Source organism: Mesoplodon mirus, assembly GCF_964341445.2.
Source record: "Mesoplodon mirus genome assembly, chromosome: 1".
NCBI lineage: Eukaryota > Metazoa > Chordata > Mammalia > Artiodactyla > Ziphiidae > Mesoplodon > Mesoplodon mirus.
The window spans coordinates 72593424-72617638 of NC_138976.1; the positions used below are offsets into that span (position 1 = coordinate 72593424).

The window sequence follows — 24215 nt, forward strand, 5'->3', positions numbered from 1 at the left end:
GGTTCAGCAGGAGAAACAATGAAGCCATCGGTGCAAGTGTGAGCTGGTGCCCACTCTTAGAGAGATTAGAATGCTGGAAAGTTGTATAGTCATAGACTTGGATTCAGGGAAATAAGAAATCACCTAGTTAGTGGAGCGGATATAACGTGGGAGTTTGGTTACAGCTAAACAGCAGAAGTCTAGGCCACAAGATCAGTGTGGGACCAACAGTAAGCCCGGAACTTCTGAGTCACTCAACTGAGGTCCCGTGATTGCACCTTGCCCAAGAAGAGAATGGTACTGGGGTGGGGAGGGAGATCATCCTGATCTATATCTGTAATCTAAAGTCACTTTGGGACAGTCATCATTGCTTTATCCCCAAGAACCCCCAGAGTCCAGCAGAAAAGGGCTGGGGGTGAGCCCAGGGGGAAGAGATGCCCAGACAAAGAGCTCTCCTCCTCCATTTCAAATGAACTCAGAGCTGTTCTGTTTTTTCCTATTGGTATTCCATTTGGAAAACTTGCCAAAGATTGAAAATCATGTAAAAATGTTCTTAGGGCTTCTAAACCTTTAGTGTAAGAAACACCTTGTTAACATGAACACTCCCAGGCCCTTCACCCAGAAGTTCTGATTCACTGTGTCTGCCGTAGAGCCCAGGTGGAGCTGATGCTGTGGCCCCCACTTTAACAACCACAGGCCTAGACCCTAAGTGTAGGACTTAGTGCCACCTCACCGTGCTTCCCCAATCAGAGGTGATGCAAAGGAAGCAATTGGCCAGTGACTGAGGGAATACTTTCCAGCTTCCTTCTCCCTTTACCTTCCGGGGAAGTCCTGTAAATGCAGCACAGCCTAAAAGCTGTAGAGGGCCAGAATGGCTCTCAGAGGAGGCTGCAGCATTTCGTGTTAATGTCCCTTTTAGTCTCTATCTGGAATCGTCTTCTCTGCCAGACCTTTCTGACAGCAAAGCTTGCTTGGAAGGACAAGGACAGATAGAATTAAATCTTTATTCTTTGCCGTGATTTCCTTGTTCTGTTTTTGGCTCAAGTACTCCTGAGTCAGAGGGTTGCTTGTGAACTTTATGCAACAGAGCTTGACACAACCGAGGGCAAATTTACATTTGTACTCAGAGAATGTAGGATGATAAGTAACACCAGGCTTATAATGAGGCAGTAGGGGATGGAATTTTCAGTGTGTTTTACTGTATGCAAAATATTTTCACACTTTTTATTTCATTTGATCCTTGTAGCCACCTAGGAGGGTTATATACACCAGCAACAGCGTAACTCCCTCTCATAGAGAAATTCCCAACTCATTCCTTTCAACCTTGACCCATGGCCAAAGTATTTACTTAACACACCCATCAGACTCAGAATGTCCAACTCCTCCACCCTTCATTCTGGGCTTTATATGTATCCAGGATTTTTGAGTCATAGGCGGGTGACAGAGTACAGGAGGCAAATCATGGGCAACTGGGCACTGAATCTCTTTCCGTTTGTTCCCTGTGCTTCTCTCCCTCCCTACCATGAGGATCATGCTGCCACAATATTATTATTTTCCCCCTTTTATCAATAGGGACTCATACGCTCAGAGAGGCTATGGTTTCCTCAAGGCCACACAGCCAATAAATGGCAAAGCTGGCTTTAACATCCATCTTAAGAATCTTTGGGTCTTCTGGTTTTGAGCATCTCTGTTTTATATAATTGCCATACGTGCATTGTCATTATCAGGATTCACTGAACCATTTTACTGCAACTGTACATACCCACATACGGCAATTACTGAGACACATTGCAATTAGTTTACTTCGGCAGCTTATCATTCTGAGAATTTGGAAGCCATAGGCCACCACGCATTAGGGTTTTGGTTGGGTTGAAGATATTTTAATGAAAATCGATATAAAACCAAAAGGGTTTTATACATGCCTTCCTTCTCACTCTGCTTTCTCCCATTTCCTTTTTGCCCTTTTCAGCAAAATGCTCTGCCCACTCTCATCCCCTTATTTGAAACTTTGCAGACATCGGTAGCAGACCATCTTCCTCTTCCCCTACCCCAGGTATACAACTTGGAGAGCGAGTGTGGCTCACAGTAATAAATGCTGTTAGCAGCTTGCTGCGGAGCAGGTGAGGTTCTGTGAGGTGCATGAGCAGAGGAGAGCGCCCAGAGTGTGCAGAATGCATCTCTCTGTGGCCTGCAGGCTAGTGGTAGAAGCTGTAGATGAAAATGGCCCCACTTCTTGGAACCAGGTGGACTTGTCTAACTTGAAGCCCTCACGCTGCAACCCATCTGACTAGGGGCTAGGGGACCAGAAGGTTGCTCCGCTGGTCAGCTTTCCAACCACTGTAACCTGGTTCCTTCAAAAGGAATGTGCCAAATGGAATGTTCAGGGTTATTATTTCCATTATTTTCCTTTTTCTTAGTACAGTAGTTGCTTAAATGTCAGTCTTAAATAGCTCGAGTGCTTTGCAAGCTGGTTTAGTTCTCAGCCCGAAGAAAAATCTGTCTTGCTAACACAGTCTGTGAGCTGTTCCTGTAGCTTCCCCATTTATAGACTCCATATTAAAATGAAGAGTCGGTTTCTCCATCGCTTCCAGGGAGGAAGCTTAGTAGAGTTCTGACTACATGAAGACCTGGCTGAGGTTGTTGGCCAAGACCAGGAGCTAAGGGGAAAAATGGCAACCAAACTGTGGAGGCTTCACTTCCAAGATCAGCATCATTTTATACCTAAGGGTGGTGGGTTATGAGAGATAAATTGCTTAAGAATTGCATGTGCATTATACAGAATCTACAAATACTGCTAAGCTTTTTTCATGGTAGTAATAATTGCTACTATTTACTGAGGGCCTACTACATGCTGGGGAATGCACTAGATGCTTTTATAAATGCTCTCATGTATAATGTTTTCCACAACCCTATAAAATGGATATTATTTTAAAAGAAAATGAGGCTCAAGAAGGAAAATAATTTATGCAAAGACACACAGTTGGTTAATGGGTTATCCAGGCTTTGAACCCAGATCCAGGTAGTTCATGCAATGGATAGAAATAAAATAGTGACTAAACCAGAAAATTGGCCAAGAGAAATTTCCGAAATGTCTCTGTTTCTACTCTTCAGGGTTTTTCGAATTTTTCAGTGTTTAGGTAATTTCATCAATTTTGTTAATTAATTCAATGCTTTTCTCCCTAATGAAAATGTTTGTACTTTATGAAATGTTGATCCAGTCTGAGTAACTTTGCCTATAATCTGGCAGTGAGGGACCTCAACAAAAATGGCAAGATTTTGTTTAAAATGATTTGTCTGTGAGCTTAAGCCCTAATAGTCTCTATGAACTGTTACCAAACAGACCAGAGTTTGAGTCCTAGTTCTGAAACTTGGTAGCTATGAGGATTTAGGTAAGTTATTTGAACTTTTTTGTTTCCTTGTCTATAAACTGGGGACGATATTAATTAACTCAAAAGTTGATGTAACTTAAAAAGAATGAAATATTGCCATTTGCAGCAACATGGATGAACCTAGGGAATATTATACTTAGTAAAGTAAGTCAGACAGAGAAAGACATATTATATGATATCACTTATATGTGGAATCTAAAAAATAATACAAATGAATCTATATACAAAACAAAAACAGACTCAGAGACATAGAAAACATACTTATGGTTACCAAAGGGAAAGGTGGGGGGCAGGTAAATTAGGAATATGGGATTAACAGATACAAACTGCTATACATAAAATAGATAAACAACAAGGATTTACTGTATAGCACAGGGAACTATATTCAATATCTTGTAATAACCTATAATGGAAAATAATATGAAAAAATATATATATATCTGAATCATTTTGCTGTACACCTAAAATTAACACAATATCATAAATCAACTATATTTCAGTTTTTTTAAAAGTTGTAAAAATGAAGATTTTCTATTTAAAACAGCTAAGATAATACCTATCTCAGAGCAAATAAATATTAGCTCTTCTCCTTCCTTCTGAAAGAATTCTCTGAGGGGTTGGTGTAACACTAATCAAAATGTCTATAAAAATGCCAAAGCAAAGGGACTGCAAATGAGAAAACTCTGGACTTAGTAGAAAAGTAGATGATGACTGTTTTAGCTCTGCTCCCCATTTGTTTTAAGATAAAGGCTAGATCCATGAATAGTTGCAAATAGCTGGATGTTTGTAAATATTAAAATGATTGTATGAATCTTCCACTTTTCTCTTATTTGCACAATAACATATGAACATAGTATTGGTTTAAAGGCATATGGTTCAACTTCCATCTCTTTGTCTATAAAATGAGAACATTTGTTTGAATCACCTACTTATAAGACAGGTATATCAGAGGCTGCCTAAGAAGGAGTTTTTAAAAGTTTTTTAAAAAGGTACCATGTGAGTAATAAGTGTATGATTCCCTGGGCCTTTCTCTGAGTAAAGTTGGAGGGCATTAAATCATGCTGAAAAGATGTGATGCCAGAGATCATATTCTTAGAGCCTTTAACAGCTTTACCAGAGACTTACCTATTTTTTTCTCTTTTCTGCTCATTGGCTTGTATCATGGATTGCAGAAGGTATTTAAAGGGAAGAGTGCAAGGGTCCCCAGAGAGTACAAGGGAACGCACAAAGAGCCATAAGAGTGTTGGAGAAGAAGAAATAAGAGTAACGAAAGGGAGTAGGCCATGCATCTTCTTTCTGTGTCCCTATCCCTGGAACTCTCTGATTTGAGCCCTCTCATTCATCACTTAGGCTTTTCCATGCCCCTGCACATGCAGCAATCATGACTGAGGCCCAAAACTCTACACTTCCTAAAGTAACCCACAAAATTATAGTCTCTGTGGAAAAATGATTAGAGTTGTAAAGCTTATAAACATACATCCCTGCTTCCACTTGGCTAGCAAACAGCTGTACCACCAAAAAGCTGAGCACTGCCAGCTCTGCCTCTGTCACTGACATCTGCTTATTCTCCTACCCAGGCACAAATTGATCAGTACAACTGGCAAAAAAAAACCCCACTCTGCCAGGGCTGGTCCTCAGCAGAGCTATGGGATGACCTCCTAATTATATCCACCCTCACCAGACAGGGCCAAACAAAAGGGACCATAATCACTACTCTTTTTTAAAAGTTTTGGGAGTGCCCAAACTTCTTTCTTATTTGAGCTCTTTCCTCTTCCTATCTTGAATGCAGTCTAGAGAAAAAGAGTTGCATCTCTATATATTCCTTAAAGAAAATTTCCTTTTTATTGTCACATATAATATTAAATTGTATTACTTGATTTCTCATTTGTACGTTTATCTTCCTTTCTCACTGAAACATAAACTCCAAGAAGGCATGGAGTATGTTTTATGCACCACTGTGTCTCCAGCACCTGAGTAAGTGCTTAGCATACAGTTGTCGACTAAATTAAGGCATAAAAGTTGAAACGTTTGTGTCATTAGAAGAATAGGGAAGGAAAGTGAAAAGAAACATTTGTAGAGTGCTGTGTGCAGGCACATGCTCAGCCCTTCACATGGGTCATCTCTTAATCCTCTTTAATCTTTGCAGTTACCTTACGAAGTAGATACTGTGAACCCCCATTTTATAAAAATACAATAACAAAGGCAAGCACATGCTTAGCCAGTGTTTCCTCTGAAAGGTCAAGGGGACAGATGACTCCTGAGATTTGGGCAGTATCTGAAAACAGCAGTGTTTGGCCTGGATGCCTAAAATGATACTCTCCGATCACATGGGAATTGAAGGGCTTTCTTGTCTGAAGATATTGAGGGGTCTTGGGAAGCAATTACTCTCAGCATTGTTTCCAAGGAGCTTCACAAAGGGTCCTGCCCAGCCTGATCAGGCCACACTCTGGTTGAGGAATTAGTTCTGGGGGCCCTTCCTGATGCCTGTGATGGGCTTCACAGTGGGCTGTCTGCATCTATAAGTTGGCATGATGGTCTGGGCAGAACCTACCGCAGGAAAGGGTCAGTCTTGATTCTGAATGTTGTCCATCCAACTCTTTTCCTGGTGCCCAGAGTTTGGTGGTGGTTCTGAGCCTCACCATAAAGGAGAACAAGAATTTCGTTTTGCAAAGCCATCTGCTATATATATAAACAAACCCATTAGGGGCACAGCTCCTGACATAGCACCTTGACAAAGTTCACGCTGATGGTATTCATCTCCACCTGTAAGTGTAAGGTAGAGCCTCTGTATTGAACTGTATTTCATCATCAAGTGGTAGGGAAATTGGAGACCCATCTATGCTGTTGCCACTCCCATACACACAGTGAGCTAGGCCCAGAGTCTGCAGGAAAGAAAGTGGGTGATGTGTTTCCTTTTCCTTCTCTTACTTCCAGAAAGGAAAGTGGTTCCTGCAGGAGAGCTGAATTGCCCTGGAAGTTTAGCTTAAAACAATGCGCATCAGCCCTCATGAGGGTTGTGAGTTGGGTGACCATTATTTATTTATTGAAGTATTTATACTCTGGTTCCTTCTACCAAGATTAGAGTGTAAATTTGTAAGGAAAATATAAATGTAATAAAGAGTCTAATATACTTCTTATCTTGAACGCCAGGAGTCTAAGAATCATTATCTGGCTTTTATTTAAACTCTTGGTGGGTCATATGTTTTTTCTCTAGGAATTTAATCAGAAACATTACTGAAAGTCTGTTAAACCTGAGAATGCAGATATTCCTAGAGTTGTGCTGTCCAGTACAGTAGCCACAAGCCACATGTGGCCATTTAAATTTGATTAAAACTAAATAAAATTTAGAAGTTGGTTCCTCAGTCAACTAGCCACATCTCAAGTGCTCAGTAGCCACATGCAGCTACTGTATTGGACAGTGAGATAGAGATCATTTCCATCAACACACAAAGTTCTCTTGGACAGCGCTGCCCTAGAAAATACCCTTCTATTACTGTACTTAGTCATGCGATTCCTTTCTCCTCTAACTTCTTCCACTCCCCTTCCACGTTGGGAAGGAAATCCACACTCAGCTTCACGGGGCTACTTTATCATCATTAAACAGCAAGAGTAACCATGAACTCCTGATCTAACGGCTCATCACAGAGCTGTCAGTGACCCCACATGACAAAGTAAAGAGGAGAGGTTTTTAAGAATGAATTTTAGGGCTTCCCTTGTGGTGCAGTGGTTAAGAATCCACCTGCCAATGCAGGGGACACGGGTTTGAGCCCTGGTCCGGGAAGATCCCACGTGCTGCAGAGCAGCTAAGCCCGTGCACCACAACTACTGAGCCTGCGCTCTAGAGCCCTCGAGCCACAACAACTGAGCCCACGTGCCACAACTAGTGAAGCCTCACGCCTAGAGCCCATGCTCCGCAACAAGAGAAGCCACCACAATGAGAAGCCCGCGCACCACAACGAAGGGTAGCCCCCGCTTGCCTCAACCAGAGAAAAGCCCGTGCACAGCAACGAAGACCCAATGCAACCAAAAAAATAATAACAATAAAATAAATTTATTTTAAAAAAGAATGATTTTTAATACTATGTGAGCTCATAGGTAATATTAGGGGAGAAAAGAGGATACAAAATAATATGTATAACATTCCAGTTTTGTGTGTATATATCTGGCTATGTCTGAATTGTAGGAATTAAGATAGTTTTACTTTTCTTTGCATATACTATTCTACATTTTCTAGTTGGTATAATTAATTCAAAGTATTTTAATAATTAGAAAAACAAGTTTGTTTTTAGAAGGGAAAAATACTTCCCAAAATTGACAAGAGGAGGAATGATTCTCCTTGACCTTCAGGAGCTACAACTTGAGTAAAGTCAGTTTATCTGCAAGTTCCTCTTCTCCTCCTCCATTCTTGGAGGTAAAATATCTTCTAAAATGGGGGAGGGGTGATTTTCTAACTAAATGTGATGACTAATATTTATTGCCAACATAAACTTATGTGTGCATTCTTCTGCTATTGTAAGTGTATGTGTTCTTGTTCCAACTGCATTATCAATCCTCAAGGACAAGGTGTTATCTTCTACTTCTTTGGTCTCTCCAAAAGCACCTTGACCAGCACTCAGTAACTATCATTGACTGACTGACTGACAGATTGGCTGACCTTGCCATCACTCTTATGTTTTATGCCCATGAAATGTGTTAACATCTTGCTGCATTTTTAAAAATTAATTTATTTGTTTGTTTTTATTTTTGGCTGTATTGGGTCTTCGTTGCTGTGCCCGGGCTTTCTCTAATTGTGGCGAGTGGGTACTACTGTTCGTTGCAGTGCGTGGGCTTCTCATTGTCGTTTGCGGGCTCTAGAGCGCAAGCTCAGCAGTTGTGGTGCATGGGCTTAGTTGTTCCGCAGTATGTGGGATCCTCCCGGACCAGGGCTTGAACCTGTGTTCCCTGCATTGGCAGGCGGATTCTTAACCACTGCACCACTAGGGAAGCCCCAGCATCTTGCTGCATTTTGCTTTGGGCCCTCGAGGTAGTGTTCCTTCCAAACTTACTGCATGAAATTCAGCAGCTGGAATACAGGAGCCATTCATCAGAAAATGAGTTAGGCTTTCTCTGGGTTTTTGTGTGTGGCAAGATCCTAATGGAATCTTTTAAAATTATGTTAGTTTTATGGAAATAGCAGTGGGAAGAGGCTATGTTAAAGCTCTTTGATTTGAGTGACCACAGTCATCCACACCAGTGTATTTGGCATCTCTAGTAACTGGCTTCTTGAAGGGAGGGATTTAATAAAGAGGATTTTCTTTCCCTGAGTTGGCTGTGAGAGTGGTAAAACATGCTTGTGGGGCCATTCTGGTTTTGACTGTTTCTCGTGTCAGCCAAGAAAGCCACAGGCAGGAACTACAGTTCACTCGGCCCTCTCACTCAGACCCAGATGGACAGGGGAAACTGGGAGATGGAGCTCAGGATGTTGGGTTTACTATTTAACTTCACCGGGTGTATTTCACTACATTACAAACCTTTTGTACTCTTAAACTTTACAGCACTCAAATGTAGATTGAAGCCATGTGAAATTCCTGCCATGTCTTCAAAGCAGGGAGGAGACAGGAAAGAGAGAATGAATTGGTTTTCACAAAAGGCCAGTGGAAGTCTCTATCACTGTCCCTGACATACCTGAATGATCAATGTCCCTATGTGGGGAGTTGTGGGAGTCTCTCTTCCTAGAAGGTTAATATTACACTGAGGAATGCTATCAGGGTATATATGAGTGACAAATATGAACAGAGCCAGCATAGGGATAGAAATAGCAAATATTGTCTATTTTGTTCAGTGAGGCGACATTACATTCTAATAAACCAACTGTGATGGTTCCTGGTAATGTTTTCCTCCTGATGGCGATGCCGTGATTACACGTGCCTGGCCACTGGGTACCCAAAGTCCAGATCAGTCCAAGGAACTTCCCAAATGAAACTGCACATCCCAGGTCTTTCAGCCCACTCAAGTTTGTTGCTGTTTTGAGCCTGCATGGGGGTGAGTGAAGAAATCAGAATGTGTGTCAATTAGTGCAGGATCTAGGAACCAATATGGGAAAGAGGTATATAGCCCAGGTCCCGAGGGCAAAGAATGTTCCAGAGGATTCCACCTGGGAACTGGAAGTGAGCTACATGCCCACTGCCTTGTCCATTCTTACATTTGATTATTGTTGAAGGACTTACTTGTTGCCCTTTTGAAAATTTTATTTCTCTTAATAAACATTTTACTTTTGAGAGCTACATTATTGTGATGTAATTTTACTTTTTTATTTTTCTTATTTAGCAAACATATATAAATTATGTTATTAAAATATATTATATAAATATTAATCATATTCTCAGATTATATTGTATAATATGTAAATATTAACTCAATTTAATCTTCATAATAACTCACTAAGGTATAGGTACTACTTTTTTTTTTTTTAACCATTCTTTGTCCTGGAGTAAACCTTCTTTGATCATGTTCTTTTTTTTAAAATTTATTTTATTTATTTTTGGCTGCATTGGGTCTTTGTTGCTGTGCATGGGCTTCTAATTGCAGTGGCCTCTCTTGCTGAGGAGCATAGGCTCTAGGCTAGCAGGCTTCAGTAGTTGTGGCTCACGGGCTCTAGAGTGCAGGCTCAGCAGCTGTAGCACACGGGCTTAGTTGCTCCGTGGCATGTGGGATCTTCCCGGACCGGGGCTTGAACCCGTGTCCCCTGCGTTGGCAGGCGGATTCTCAACCACTGCGCCACCAGGGAAGCCCCTAAGTACTACTTTTAATCCCATTTTACAAATTAGAAAGCTGAAATACTGCAAGGCTAAATAATTCACCAAGACTACATAGTTGGTAAGTAGTTGAGCTAGAATTTGAACCCAAGACGTCTGGCTCCAAAGTACTTGTCCTTCACTGATACTAAAATTCAGAAAAACAAAAAGCCAAAAAAACCCCAAAGACAACTATAAATATGTTGCCTTGCAATCTGTCCTATACATAGTCTTCCACATAGCTGAACCCAGTCTCCCTATTCAGTTTTGTATCTTGCTTTATTTTCCAACTGAACCTTATAATGGTCTTTCCACGATGTTAACTCCTTGTAAATACTGTTTTCATGGCTACTTAACATTCCCATCAGGTAAATGTACCACTGTTCAACCGTTCTCTTATGGGTGGCCATTTTTCCTTGTCAGTTTTCTGTTATGACAGCTAGCACTGTGATGACTACCTCTTGCAGAATTTCTTCTGTTTTTCAGAATACACTTTTAGGATACATTCGTGGAAGAAAAATTCCCCTGTACAGAAGTATGAACACTTTTAGGTTCTAGATGCAGGTTGTCAAGTGATTTACAGAGGCTTGTACTCCTTTGCAATGTCTGCACACTCTGCACAGGTGCCTTTGTCACCAGTCTCAGTCCAGCACCAAGAATGACTTTCAGAAATCTTTGCTAATGTGATAGGTAGAACATGGTATTTTATCATTGTCTTGATTTTTATTGCTTTAACAGCTAGAGAATTGCCAGTTGTCCATATTGGTTGATAAATTATATGCGTATTTGAGTGATCTGTTTGGGTCCTTTGCCCGTCTGCCTATTGAGTCCATGCAGAAGACTTAGGGCATCAAAGAGAAGAGCCAGTAGTTTTCCATTCTTTCTTCTCCTGCCTTGACATGGAATTTCCTTATGTTTTTTCCTAGTCTATACTGCTAACATGAATTTAATCTTCCTCCCAAACCTTATATGGATTTTTCTCTTGATTCTATATAAAGTATACTACTGGTTACTTACAAAGGATATTATTTTGTTTTCTACTGTGAGTGTATCCTGTTCATAAATTGGTATCCATCCTTCTGTCTTGTATCATAAGCTCCTAGAGGGCTGGTCTGTGGCTTTGTGAGCAGTTCAGCACACATTCTTTGGTGATATTCCTAGTGACCATAGAACAGGCCTCCTGGCCAAGGGTAGTCTGCCTTGAGAGTACTAATCAGAAATGAGAAGGGTGTAAGCATAATAGGTTGGATGTGTTAGTGTGCCTCAGTTGTACTTAAAGAGAGCTAAAAAGAACCCAACCCAAATAGCACCTTCCCTACCTGTTGATAGGTGACTCCGTAAGAAACAGTTCTAGAGGAGGAAAGCACACAGGACTAGGGCTCCAAAGTCCATGAATTAGTTCTGTATTCACCATCGTGTAATGTTTGTGGAAGGAACACTGGGGCACTTCCTCTACTAATCCCTTGTTGTTGTTTTTTAGGGTTTTTTTTTTTTTTTTTTGCGGTACGCAGGCCTCTCATTGTTGTGGCCTCTCCCGTTGCGGAGCACAGGCTCCGGACGCGCAGGCCCAGCAGCCATGGCTCACAGGCCCAGCCACTCTGCGGCATGTGGGATCTTCCTGGACCAGGGCACGAACCTGTGTCCCCTGCATCGGCAGGCGTACCTGTGTCCCCTGCATCGGCAGGCGTACTCTCAACCACTGCGCCACCAGGGAAGCCCTAATCTCTTGTTTTTTTCACCAGAAACAGAGTCATGATATCAATAACTGACATTCATAAAGCACTTTCACATGTTATATATGGATTTCCTTATCCAGTGACTTGCTTAATCTTCATAGTCACCCAGTGAAATAGACAGTGACTTTCACATGTTAGAGTTGAGAAAACAGGTACCATGAAATAAGGTATTGAATGAAGATTTCATTATATTTTTAAAACCGTATACTCCAGAAAGTAATCTTTTACTTAAATTTATTATGAGACAAGGAGGAGGAGGGAAATGGTAAGGTATCATGGAAGGTGTGGAGAATCATAGAAAAGGACCACATAGGACCCCAAGGGAAAAACTCCACTGAGTAAGAAAAAAATTGAAAAGATAAATGAAACAAGATTAGCAAAATGTTGATTATTTTCAAATATTAAGAAATCTTTCCACGTATTTCTTCATTATATTGTTTATTCACTTCCAGTTTTTCTATTTACTGCAAAGATCAGCAATAATAATAGTTAAGTAAATGGTAGCATATCTGACTATGAGATACTATGTACCTATTCAAAACAATGAGGAAGAAAAATATAAATGTGTATAATTGTATCTGTTGGAAGTGCAGGTGGACTATGTTGCATTTTTTAAGGTGAGCATTGTTAAGAGCTTTATTCAGGTTTTTATGAAATGTGAAAAACAGACTATAGAATAAAAGAAGTTAAGGAAGATGCACTTAAAACCTGGTGAGAGGGCATGGGGTAGGAATGTCCCCTGAAGGACAGGCCTTCAGTGTCCAGGACTTTTTGGAGAGTCTAGGGAAGGTGTGAAGCCCTTCAGCTTCAGGTACTAGAGCAAGAAATAAAAAGCCCCTGGAGGTAGAAGAGCTTCTGCTCAGGTAGTACATTATGGATGCTTGGTCAGAAGGTTTTGTAGGTGGGCTTAAGGGTTAAAGGCATTTTGTCATATGAAGCCAGGCTGAGTGAGGGTCTAGCCAGGTTGAAATGATCTTCTGAACTTGTGCCCTGCAGTAGCTCAATGCCATGCTTGCATTTCAGGATTTTATGGGCAGCTGCAGACATTCTGCCCCCCACATTACCCTGACTCTCAGAGAACCATGCCGCCTAGCAGCTCCTGCAGTGTGGTGCCTTCCTTCGAGGACTGCCTGGTCCCCACGTCTATGGGCCAGGCTGGCTTTGACGTTTTCCACAGAGCCTTCTCAGCTCACTCGGGCATTACAGGTGTGTTGGTGTCTGTGACTTAGACACTCGGGCAGACAAGCAGGTGAGATCAGGTGGGTTTTCCATGACCAGCCTGGACTAGACTTGACCCAGCACACGACCCTATCAAATCCTGTTTGGTCTGCCTGTGAAATGTCTCTCCTCTTATCTTCCTCTCCAGCCCTTCTCCAGCCCCACTTCCACCACCCTCGTTCAGGTGCCACCATGTCTCTCCCAGACTTAGGCACCAGCCTTCCAACAAGCTCCTTGAGTCAGCTCCTTATCTTTACCATTCTGCCCTCCGAGCTACCGTAACCATTGCCTTCCAAAAATGTTGGATAAAATAAGGTACTTTTCCTGTTCAGCTACCTTCAGTAGTTTGTAGTTTCCCAGAGAATAAAGTTGACTGTCCTCAGCAAGGCATTCGAAGCCCCCAGGAGTTGAGCCTGATGGAACTCTCCGGACCTGCGCTCATGTCTCATGTGCCCTCCTCACATGTCTCCCTACATGCTCTGTACCTGAGCTTTGCCAGCACACTTGGCCCCACATGCCCCCTCTCTGTCTTCGCTCCCTCTTTCCTCCTCCTGGTATGTTCTTTCTTTATCTCTCCGTCTGTGAGAATCCCATCCTTTTTTATGGCTCAACTGTAATATCACCTCCTTTTTGAGGCCGCCCTCACTCTTCCCTACAGAACTTCACTTTCATTGCTACTCAGCCCATCTCTTGTGCCAAGTCCTATTTTAGCCACCTGCCTGCACATCAGCCTCTTCCCCCACCTAAGGAGCCCGAGGACGGGGAGACCCGCTGAAGGGCCTGGCCCGGCACGGTTTCCTCCTCAGCCCCAGCCAGCATTTGCTCCCTGCATGCCCAGCGTCTGCGACAAGGTAGCAGTTGACTTGTGCGCTCTTTCTCTTCCAGTGTGTGATCTACCTTCGGGTTCCTCAAGCCTTTTGGGGGAGTCTCTTCGCGGTGGACCTGAAGACACCACGTTCTTGCAGATCAGCGCTGTGGATCGCTGTCCTAGCCAGCTCTCCTCTGTCTATACTGAAGGCTAAAAGCTCCCCTAGCCTCCACTACCACTGGCGTCCAGAATCTTTTTGTTCCTTGCCACCTTTTCTTCTTATACTTTCACAGACGATAAGAAAAAGGATGTCAAGCGAATCAACGGAACCTGCCAAGTCCCAGGTGTGTCTTTGGAGGGCAGGGCTGAATGGTCAGAGCTGGGCTTTGTAGGTGTGTTTGCAGCTGCTCCTTTTTCTCCCTGGGTTTGCCGGTGACCAGCAGGACTCTTTTCAAAGGGAATTCAGAGTCTCACTCTACCGGATACCTGTTACTTCCTGGCTGCCAACCTTCAAAGGACACCAGTGAGATGATGTGCACGTGAAAGTGTAATTTGGGGATTTGCTGAAACTCCAAACAAGGAAGGGCGACCCAAATTGCCAGAAGCACAGTGAACTGTCCCACCCAAGAGCCAGGCACAGCAAGGGGAACCCACTTCCAAAGCACAGCATGGGCTCAGCTCTTGGAGGACCCCAGGTTTCCCAGTGCCGGCCTGGCATCCAGTGAGCTGGCTGCCTCTCTCCTCTTAGATATTCCCACGCTAACCAGTTGCTTTTCAGTGTTTCTCCAAAAGCAAAATGAGAAGGTTCTGTCAAGCACAGGCCCTTGAGAAGCACTACAACTTGTTTTATATTCATGCAACCTATCTTAGTTCTTTGATTTTAAAGACTTGTTATTTACTTCTACTTTTTAAAGGAAAAAAAATATTTAGAGGTCTGTTCTTTGGATGGAAATAATTATTTTAATGCCCCCAGCTACGTACACCTTGCCTCCGCTGCGGCTCTGCTTGCCCGCACCCTGCAGCACCTGTGAGCGCCCGGAATGTTAGTGTTGCATTAGCAAAGGCTACCTGAGGGACATGGGGTAGGCCACCCTCTTCCCAGTGCTGCCACAGAGACCCTCGTGAGTTGACTCTTCAGCGGCTCCACCTCGAAGACATTTTTCAAAGGAAAAGGTCACTTGACTGGCTCACCCATGGCCTCCACTCTGGTGCTCTGCCCAGGGACCTGCTAGAAGCTGTGAGAGCAGGGACACACGGAGGTGTGCTCCTGGGTTCTCAGAAAACCAAACTAGAGATGCCTGATGTCTGGCTACTTTGCACAGCCTCTGCTCCCTCTGTTAGGATCTCCCCTCACCTGTCTGTCTGTTGCTCCCTTGCCTTCCTTCTCTCCCTCTTTTTGCATCGCTCTCACCATCTTCTTGACTGTGGTTCAGACATGCCCACCACCCGCCATTGCCTGCTCACCACCTCTGAGCAACGTCTGGCCAAAGGCAGGTAGAGGGGACAGTTCTGGAAAGGTGGCCAGAAGGAGGCAACCTTTCTGTCTGAAACTCTGTTTTGAGGGCCTGGAATTTACCCAGAGCTCTTGGCCATTTGATCTCAAACCTGAATAGAATGCCATTTTCTGTGACGCCTTTACCAAGTTATTAAAAAGATCCAGAGTCCTATGACATAGGCTATAAAAATTGCCAAAACCCCAAAACACCTGGTAGATTCTGACATTCCAGAAGTATCGCCTCTCACGATTTCTTTTCTCTCTCTTTAAAAATGTTCTCTGAGGGAAAATGAAACAATGCTATTTGTCAAACTGGGATAATTATAATCTTCAACAAGACAGTTAAACAGCTTGGTGTCAGACTTGGGATCCGGTAACAGTTTTTATCCTGACAGACATGTCCTTCCAGTCTGGCTGCACGGTCGGTAGTGTTCTGCCTGATTCCGGACTTCATTCTGACACAAAGTAGAATCAGCCGAATAAAGAACAAAGTGCAGGGTCCATTTTGACAGTGCACTCAGCCAGTCTAGTTTCTCTGGCCAGTGGGCTCTGATCTGAGGAGAGCCATCATGCAGACATCCGTGTATGCGAAAGAGACAAGTCATTCACTTTACAAAAATCTGCTCTGCTTTACAAAAGAATTCACGTCAGGCTTTCTTTCCACATGAGTTCTCAGACGGCACACAAAGTCCCACCCCTCTGGCAGGCTTTGTGGGTTGTGTCACTTGGCCTAAACAGGGACCATGTCCTTTGTCACACCCTGCAGAGAAGGGAAAGCTCTGGTATCTTAGAGAGACAATCTATTCATTCTAAATCCTGGAGCCTCTACAGGGAACTCAAAACACATTTCATTTGTGTGATGAGGAGGAAAAAAAATGGAAAGGCAAGGTTGTTACTGCAGCTGATGTTGTCTGCCTGCCTGTGGCTTCTTGCTATAATTTAAGGTGAAAACAGGTTAGCAGGACAAAGCCAGAAGCTGAACCTCAGAAACTTTGGCTGGAAGAGATCCTCCTGCACATCTGTAGCTTCCCCGTTGGCCTCGCTGAGGCCCGAGGGAACCAGGGGGTGCCAGACAGCAGCGCACCTGCGGAGCCTCCTTCCCCAGCAGGAATTGGGAGAGGGAACAGGCCCGGTGCAGCCTGCGAGGCTGAGTGCCCCTCACTCCCCTTCCATGTTTCTCCTCAGCTGCAGGTTTGAGCTTAGGGCCCCAGGACATGACACCTCCAGGTTCCTTGGAGACAACACACGCTGCCCTGAGATTCCAGAATCTCTCCTGACCTTAAAATTTGTTCCCTGCTTGCTTTCACACTGCACAAGATTTATATACGCTTTCATCATTATGTTTGTAGCAGTAAAAGTAGAAACTTCAAAAACTCATTTCCTTCCATTTCCTGGTCTTTTTACTCTTGATATGTAACCATTTTTGTAAACATCCGAAGAGAGATTGTCATTCCCCTTTTTTAAAAGACTGGTGCTTGTGAAAATACACACAGCACAAAGCCAATTATCCTATTACATTAAAAAAAAAAATCAGTATGCCTAGAGACATTTCACTTGCTGCATTGTCTTAATTCCCTAAAGGGACTGCATCAAAATGTAAGTTGTAATTTAGCCTCTGATCAGCTGCTAAATATTATTTAAATATTTACTAGACCTGTGGGGTATCTCCCATTACCCATGTCTACCCCAAATTATTTAGGTGATTCCAAAATAAACAAAAGGTCTTCAGTCAATCACAGCAAAGTTTCCACTGATAAAACAGAGCTTTGGTGTTGTTCTGTTGTTTTAAAATTAGCAGCTGTCAAGCACTTAGCATACTAGAACAGAGGTAAGTGTTCAACCCCCTATCCAAGAACCTTGCTTCCCAGTTGCCTTGAAGTATTGGGAATAGTGATTGTAAATGTCCAATTTAATTATTTGGTATTTTATTTGACTGTTTTGACCATGTTGTTTGATAGCAGCATTTTTAATGGCACTTTTTGTTGGTGGTGTGGAATTTCTGTGGTTACATTTTTTTTTTTTTTTTTGCAATGAATAAAGAAAAAAAAAACACTCATTGGAGAGATGGTGAGTGTAGGAAAGAAGAGATTTATTTTGTACAGACAGCAGAGCATCCTGTGTAATGTTGCTGACATAAAGCACTTTGGGGGAAAAAAGTGGAAATCTGTTTCCCATAAATCACACAGACTCTTGTACATAGTTATATACACTCACGTAGAGAAATGAACTGCATATATCATACTGGATATGGGGCTGATTTTACTCTAGGGGCACATCTGGTGCTTATTGTCATAAATCTTTTAAAGAATTAGGTACACTTTTTTCTATTAATATGTATAGTTTTGTGATTTGTCACAGTTATGTTTCATATAATCATAAGTTATTTTGTCTTGTTTCATGAAGTCCTTTTTTTATGTTGAAAGTAAAATGAAGGGATTGTGCACTTGGTACATAATAAAACTGGAAGTAGAGGATGCGCCCACCTGCCTGAAATCCTCCTTTAGCATGTTGTTTTAAAACATGATGGCAACAACCATTTTTTGTTTGTTTGTTTTATTATTTTGTTTAGTTTTACCATCCGCCTCAGTCATATTGGATTGGTAGTTATAATTAAAAGCAGATGGGGGTGGGGGAGGGAGTGTCCAAGGCCAGTTTTAAAATGACGCATCGCTTTGGGCCAGAGCTGCAGCCTGGATTTAATTATAGATATGAGGACGAAATGGCAGTAAAAATGAATGTGTCCCTGAATCCTTTACATGTTGGGAGTGTCCATAAATAAAACATGAAGTTTTATTTCATCAGATTTAATTAAAGCTTTTATACATGTTTTATTGGTTATTCTATTAATCTGCTTCAAAAACTGGATAAATGTGTGCTAGGGTTTGGGGTTTATTTGTGCCTTTTCACTGTAGTGCTACATCATGCTTCAGAAATGCCTCTAGTGCATGGTCCTCCAGGTGATGGGGTTTCGGCATGCTGGCCATTGGAGTGGGACCTTTCTGCCCAGTTTTCCTAAAACCCTGCCAAGAAAGACACAAGCATCAGCTTCCTGTGAACTAATAACCTGACCTTTAAGTCCTCTGATTTCCCAAAGGAGAAAGGGGCAGTTATCATTTCCCAGATTCCTTGTCCTGTCTGATAGGCTTCTTTCCTCAGCTCCCATCCTTAGGGGGCAGGGAAGGGGAAAGGCTTGTCAGGACACTCACACATCTGACCGACCCGTGAGCCAAGCACAGCACTCTAAATAAAAGACATCACATTATCTCAAGGATTATTCTTAGAAAATTGACAGTTTTCTCACTGAATTTTTAAGACTTGAGAATTATGTTAATGGAAGATACAAAGCAGAAGGGATGATGGCTCCCATACACCTCATCTGGCTCTTCAAGGTGCTGGGGGAACATGCAGCAAACTCATGTGGTTCAGGCTTTGGAGGTGAAAATAGTGCTGACTGACAAGATACAAAGTGTCTCTACTCCCTAGAGGGAGGCAGCTGGTGGCAGGGTGATTTGGTCCAACCTCTTTGGAGGACGGTGTGGCATTAACTGGTAGAGTTGAAGATACACATATCCTGCTATCCAACAATTCCATTCCTCTCTTGGGAGTCAATGGTGGCTCAGTTATAAGATGTCCAATGCTATCTACAATGGCCAAAAACTGGAAATGACCCAACTGTCCACCAACAGTAAAAAGAATAAGTGAACTGTGCTAAAGTAATGAAATGCAATGCAGTGCAGCAAAGGCAGTCACAGACCTGCAGCCACATGCAGTAATTCAGAGCTGAGTCTCATGAACTGTGTTGAAAGAAAATACAAGACAGAAAAGAAAATATACAGTGTTATTCTATTTATACACAGTTCAAAAACAAACAAAATTCAAATATAGAGTTGTTTAGGGGGCAGAAGTATAAACAACAGCAAGGAATATACTACCACAAAGGTCCAGATACTGGTGAACTCTGGTCAGGAAGAAAGGGCAACCCAGAGTACTCCCGGGGTGCTGACCAACAGTGTTTTATTTCCTGACCCATGTGTTAGGTTAAACAGGTGTTTGTTTTGTAATTTAACTGTGCATACATATTTTTTTAGTTTTTAGTTCAAATGCCAGGGAAGGTCAACTCTTATATCCTCTAATCCCAGGGTCTGCAAACTTTTTCTGCAAAGGGCCAGATAGGATGTATTTTAGGCTTTTAGGGCTATATGATCTCTGTCTCAACTACTCAACTTTATTGTAGCTCAAAAGCAGCCATAGACAATATACAAACAAATGGGTATGGCTGTGTTACAATAAAACTTTACTTATGGATGCAAATTTGAATTTCCTATAGTTTTCAGATGTCATGAAATATTTTTCTTCTTTTGATTTTTGTCAACTATTTAAAAATGTAAAAAACATTCTTATTTCACAGGCCATACAGAAAGAAACAAAAAAGGCAGCAGGCAGGATTTGCCATGGGCCATAGTGTACTGTCCCTAGTCAACTGAGGGAACATTCCCCTGCCCTTCCCATAAATATCTGCCCAAAGAAAACCACAGTGAGGAGCCCCTCTGCTTATTCTTCGGCTATGTTGGGTCTTATTCCTGGAGGAAATTCATGAGTTCTATTGATTAAGCTTTTGTTTGTTTAGATTCTGGGTTCTGCTCCCTGGGATACAGATGAATGCTTAGAGCCTGGAGTGCCACTTGACTTTATCTCTGGATTTGAAGTTTTTAATAAAAAGAACTGGGCATAGAGAAATGTGTGAGAATTGGAAAATGAGCACCCATTCTTTCCAAGCTAACCAAATATTTGCTGGATCTTGGCAGCCATAGCCAACTGTTTCCTCTGAAATGCTGAGAGGTTGTAAGTAATGGGAGACTTCATTTTTCTCAGGCCATAGCTCTTATGAGAAGCTGGAGTTGCTTCTCAAAACCTGCAGCGTTCTCAGGGAGAGGAGTCAGTGTTTTTATGTCCAAAGATTCCACTGAGCTGTTTGGAGCAGAGTCAGGGGGCACTGACGGCGCTAACAGTCTGTGTCCTCTCCTCGTAGCAGGAGAAGGGGCTTAACACCCCAGCACCTTCTCTGGCCTCTGGTTTCCCGCAATGTCTAGCTCCCTAATTCCCGAACTTAAGGGTTTGTCAGCCCTCACAGTGCTGCCTGTCAGCCACTCATGCTCATGATAGAGAATGAGACTGAATTCACATGGTCATGAGTGTATACTCTCTTTGTATCTCTAGCTTGTGATAAAATTGATAGTTTTAAAAGTATGGTTGTTCATGAGTCCTGGGGCATTTTTTAAGTACTAGCATGGACTAAATCCTCTTCAGTGGGTCTCCCTGGTGTTTTTGTGTGCTTGGCTTTGTATGTTGTGTATGGTTTGGATACTAAAGCTGCAGGGAACACAGTGTCTTGGGTGAAATAATCTGAACTTTATAAAGAGAAGTTTAACCAAGAGAAAGCTTAGAGAACATCCAGTCCAACTTCATCTTTTACAGAGGAGGAAATTGAGGTTGTTTCATTCATTCATTCATTCATTCTTTCTTTTAACATTTTTTGTGTAAAATACACAGAGGTAGAAGTGGCTGTCATGCTCACATAGCTGACAACAGAAGATTCCAAGAATCATCTGCCCAAGAAAATTGCCCGGGTGCTTATTCAAAATTCACACTCTAGAGCTTCTGAATGCAAACCCCAGAGTTACTGAGTTGGAATTTTTAGAGGTAAGATGGTTGCATCTGCATTCTTAAATATCTCCAGGTGGCTGTCTATGGAAACTTACTTTGACCGCCCCACCTTGATTTAGTGGAGGAGGCTGACCATTTAACAAGGCAATGTAGTTTAATAAGAGCTAACAAAGAGGGCCTTCCAATCCCTGCCTGGGGAGACAGGAGAGTGGGGTCAGTTCCCTGAGGGATGGGATGACTGCCTGAGCTAGTCCTAAAGGTCAAGTTAATCTTCAAGAAGCAAAGAAGCAGCAGAAGGGTGTACCACGCAGAAAATGGCACATTTGCAGAGCTGCCAGGAAGGACAGTAACTTGCAGGCGTCACCCAACAAGCTGGTTGGAGAGTTGGGGATTGTCCCGTCTCTGGGCAGTGAGTGATTTTTCTTCTCTGGCCCTGAGCCCCAGCCCTTCCTGTGTCAGCCCCACTGAGCTCAGGGTACTGTTTCCCAAACCAGCAGGGGATGGTATGTTACCAGTTACTCTGCAAAAAAAGGGTTCCACTTTCAAATTAGTTTGGGGAATGGTGGGTCAAAGTTATTGTACAAAGTTGGGTTTTTTTTTCATGGTTGGGGGGGGTTGTTTTTTCTTTTTTTCTTTTCTGCGGGACCTCTCAGAGACTTTACTATGCTAAAGTGCATTGTGTCTCTCCAAGAAAGAGTTAGAGGATGAAGTCTATTGACCATGTAACCCTTTTTTTCCAAAAAGTACCTTGTCAGCACTGTAGAAAAGAGTTTGGCAGATCCTCAAAAAATTAAATATACAATTACCATATGATCCAGCAATTCCATCCTTATATACATACTCAGAAGAATTGAAAACTGGGACTAAAAACAGATAAATGTACACCAATGCTCCTAGCAGCATTATTCACAGTAGCCAAAATGTAGAAACAATCTAAATGTCCATCAGCTGATGAATAGATAAGCAAAGTGTGGTCTATCCAACACTGAATGTACAGCCAGCCTTCTGTATCTACAGGTTTGGAGCCAGCCAACTGTACTCTGCCATTTTATATAATAGACTTGAGCATCCTCAGACTTTGGTATCCATGGAACAAATCCCCCAAGGATACTGAGGGACAACTGTACTTAATGTTGCTAAACTGTGCACTCAAAAATGGTTAAAATGGTAAATTTTATGTTAGGTATATTTTACCACAATTAAAAAAAAAAGTATAATGTAAACAGAGTGCCTAATAGGGTGCCTGACACCCAGAAGACAATTTTAAAAATAAGTGCCTTGTTAGGTAAGTGTTCCTTAGGACACAGTTTGGGAACATGACTTCAGAGACAGGTGTCAACTACAAATTGGCACTTGCCATTGGCACTTGCCATCCACCTCTACAAGTATTACATCATGTGCTGCTGCAGCTGCTGACTTTCAACACCCCCTGAAAGGAGTTCAGGGTGGAGAGTAGAAATGAGGCGCTCTGTGCTCTGGGAAACACTGGCAGAACAGGTCTTCAGGGAGTTAGATATTCTCAGGAGCTGATTTTATGAGCCCAATTCTTGTATCTGCTCAAATCTACAAAAGCACTAAAATCCTTCATGGTGACGACTGCTCCTCATGACTAGCAGAAACCTTCATGAGACTAGCAGAAACCTTCTGCAAAAAGATGTGCTTGGGGCTTCCCTGGTGGCGCAGTGGTTGGGGGTCAGCCTGCTGATGCAGGGGACGTGGGTTCGTGCCCCGGTCCGGGAGGATCCCGCGAGCCGCGGAGCGGCTGGGCCCGTGGGCCATGGCCGCTGAGCCTGCGCGTCCGGAGCCTGTGCTCCGCAGCGGGAGGGACCACAACAGTGAGAGGCCCGCATACCGCAAAAAAAAAAAAAAAAAAAGATGTGCTTGAAGACACAGAGAATGGACTTGGGGGTACGGGGAGGGGGAAGGGTAAGCTGGGACAAAGTGAGAGAGTGGCATGGACATATATACACTACCAAATGTAAAATAGCTAGTGGGAAGCAGCCACATAGCACAGGGAGATCAGCTCGGTGCTTTGTGACCTCCTAGAGGGGTGGGATAGGGAGGGTGGGAGGGAGATGCAAGAGGGAGGACATATGGGGATTATGTATATGTATAGCTGATTCACTTTGTTATACAGCAAAAACTAACACACCATTGTAAAGCAATTATACTCCAATAAAGATGTTAAAAAAAAATAAGTGCTTGATTGCATGTACTCCCCTTTCACCCAAAATCACATATATACTGACCATCCCCCCTACCTCTTTGGAGCAGTTTCTCAGAGCTGAGATACTGTTTCCCGGGCTATAGTCCTCATTTTGCCCCAAATAAAACTTGTCACAACTCTCATGTTATACATTTTTTTAAGTCGACACAGGTGAGTAGAGCCTTCGGGGTGGGTGTTGGCCCCCAACAGGTGGAAGTGGGTGCTGTGAATGGTACCAGCTGGCAGAGAAAGCAGAAGAGGACGAGAAGCAGAAGAGGAGATGGCCAGCTGGTTTGGAGCAACTGCAGAAGGTGATTCTGAGCGCAGGGTACCGTGCCCAACATAAATTCTCAGGTAACTGAGGAAGGGAGAGAAAGGCAGACAGAAGGAAGGGGGTGGATGTCAGTGTAGCAGAAGGAAGAGGTAGTGAACTGGAGGGGGAGACAGGATGCACTGGCATAGACCCCGCTGATCCCAATGTGTGCAAATGCAGAGATTTGGGTTTCGTTCATTCACCTAACCATTGTTTACTGAGCTCCATACCCCTCACTGTGTGCCTCTTACTGTTCTAGGTGCTGTGATAATGCAAGAAAGAAAACACAGCATCATCCCTGTTCTTATGTCATTGTATTCCAGTGGACTGGCGATTCAAATGGTTTGCTCTGGTTGTCTGTGAAGTATGAGGCTCTGGAAGGTCGTTGGCAGTTGGGTTCTCCAGGAAGCAGATGCTGAGGCAGAGTTGGGAGTGGAAACGATTCTGAAGAAGTTTTGAAGAGTGACCCCAGTGAAAGGAAAGGGGCTGAAGCTGGATTGGGCATGAGGCACCATCAGACTGTGATGCTAACTGGACAGACGTTCTGCCAGAGACTGCTCTTACCCACTACAAGAGTGCCATGCTGGGTGGAAATAGCTAGGCCATTGTACCACCCCCTTGCTGAAGTCCATCC

The 24215-nt window shown here is 43.0% G+C and overlaps 1 protein-coding gene across 5 annotated transcripts in view; it reads left to right on the forward strand.

Annotated features, from left to right (window-relative positions):
- GLIS3 (GLIS family zinc finger 3) overlaps nt 1-23974 on the forward strand; it is a 533841-nt gene extending 509867 nt beyond the window's left edge. For 3 of the 5 annotated variants that reach the window (XM_082612471.1, XM_082612474.1, XM_082612475.1), the window contains 2 exons: nt 12901-13083; nt 13981-18212. In XM_082612471.1, the coding sequence (XP_082468597.1) occupies nt 12901-13083; nt 13981-14117 (320 nt within the window). In that variant the 3' untranslated portion in view covers nt 14118-18212. Of the gene's footprint in view, nt 1-12900; nt 13084-13980; nt 18213-23840 lie in introns of those variants that run through there. The other 2 variants (XM_082612473.1, XM_082612472.1) reach the window with 2 other exon arrangements.
- The last annotated feature ends 241 nt before the right edge of the window (nt 23975-24215 follow it).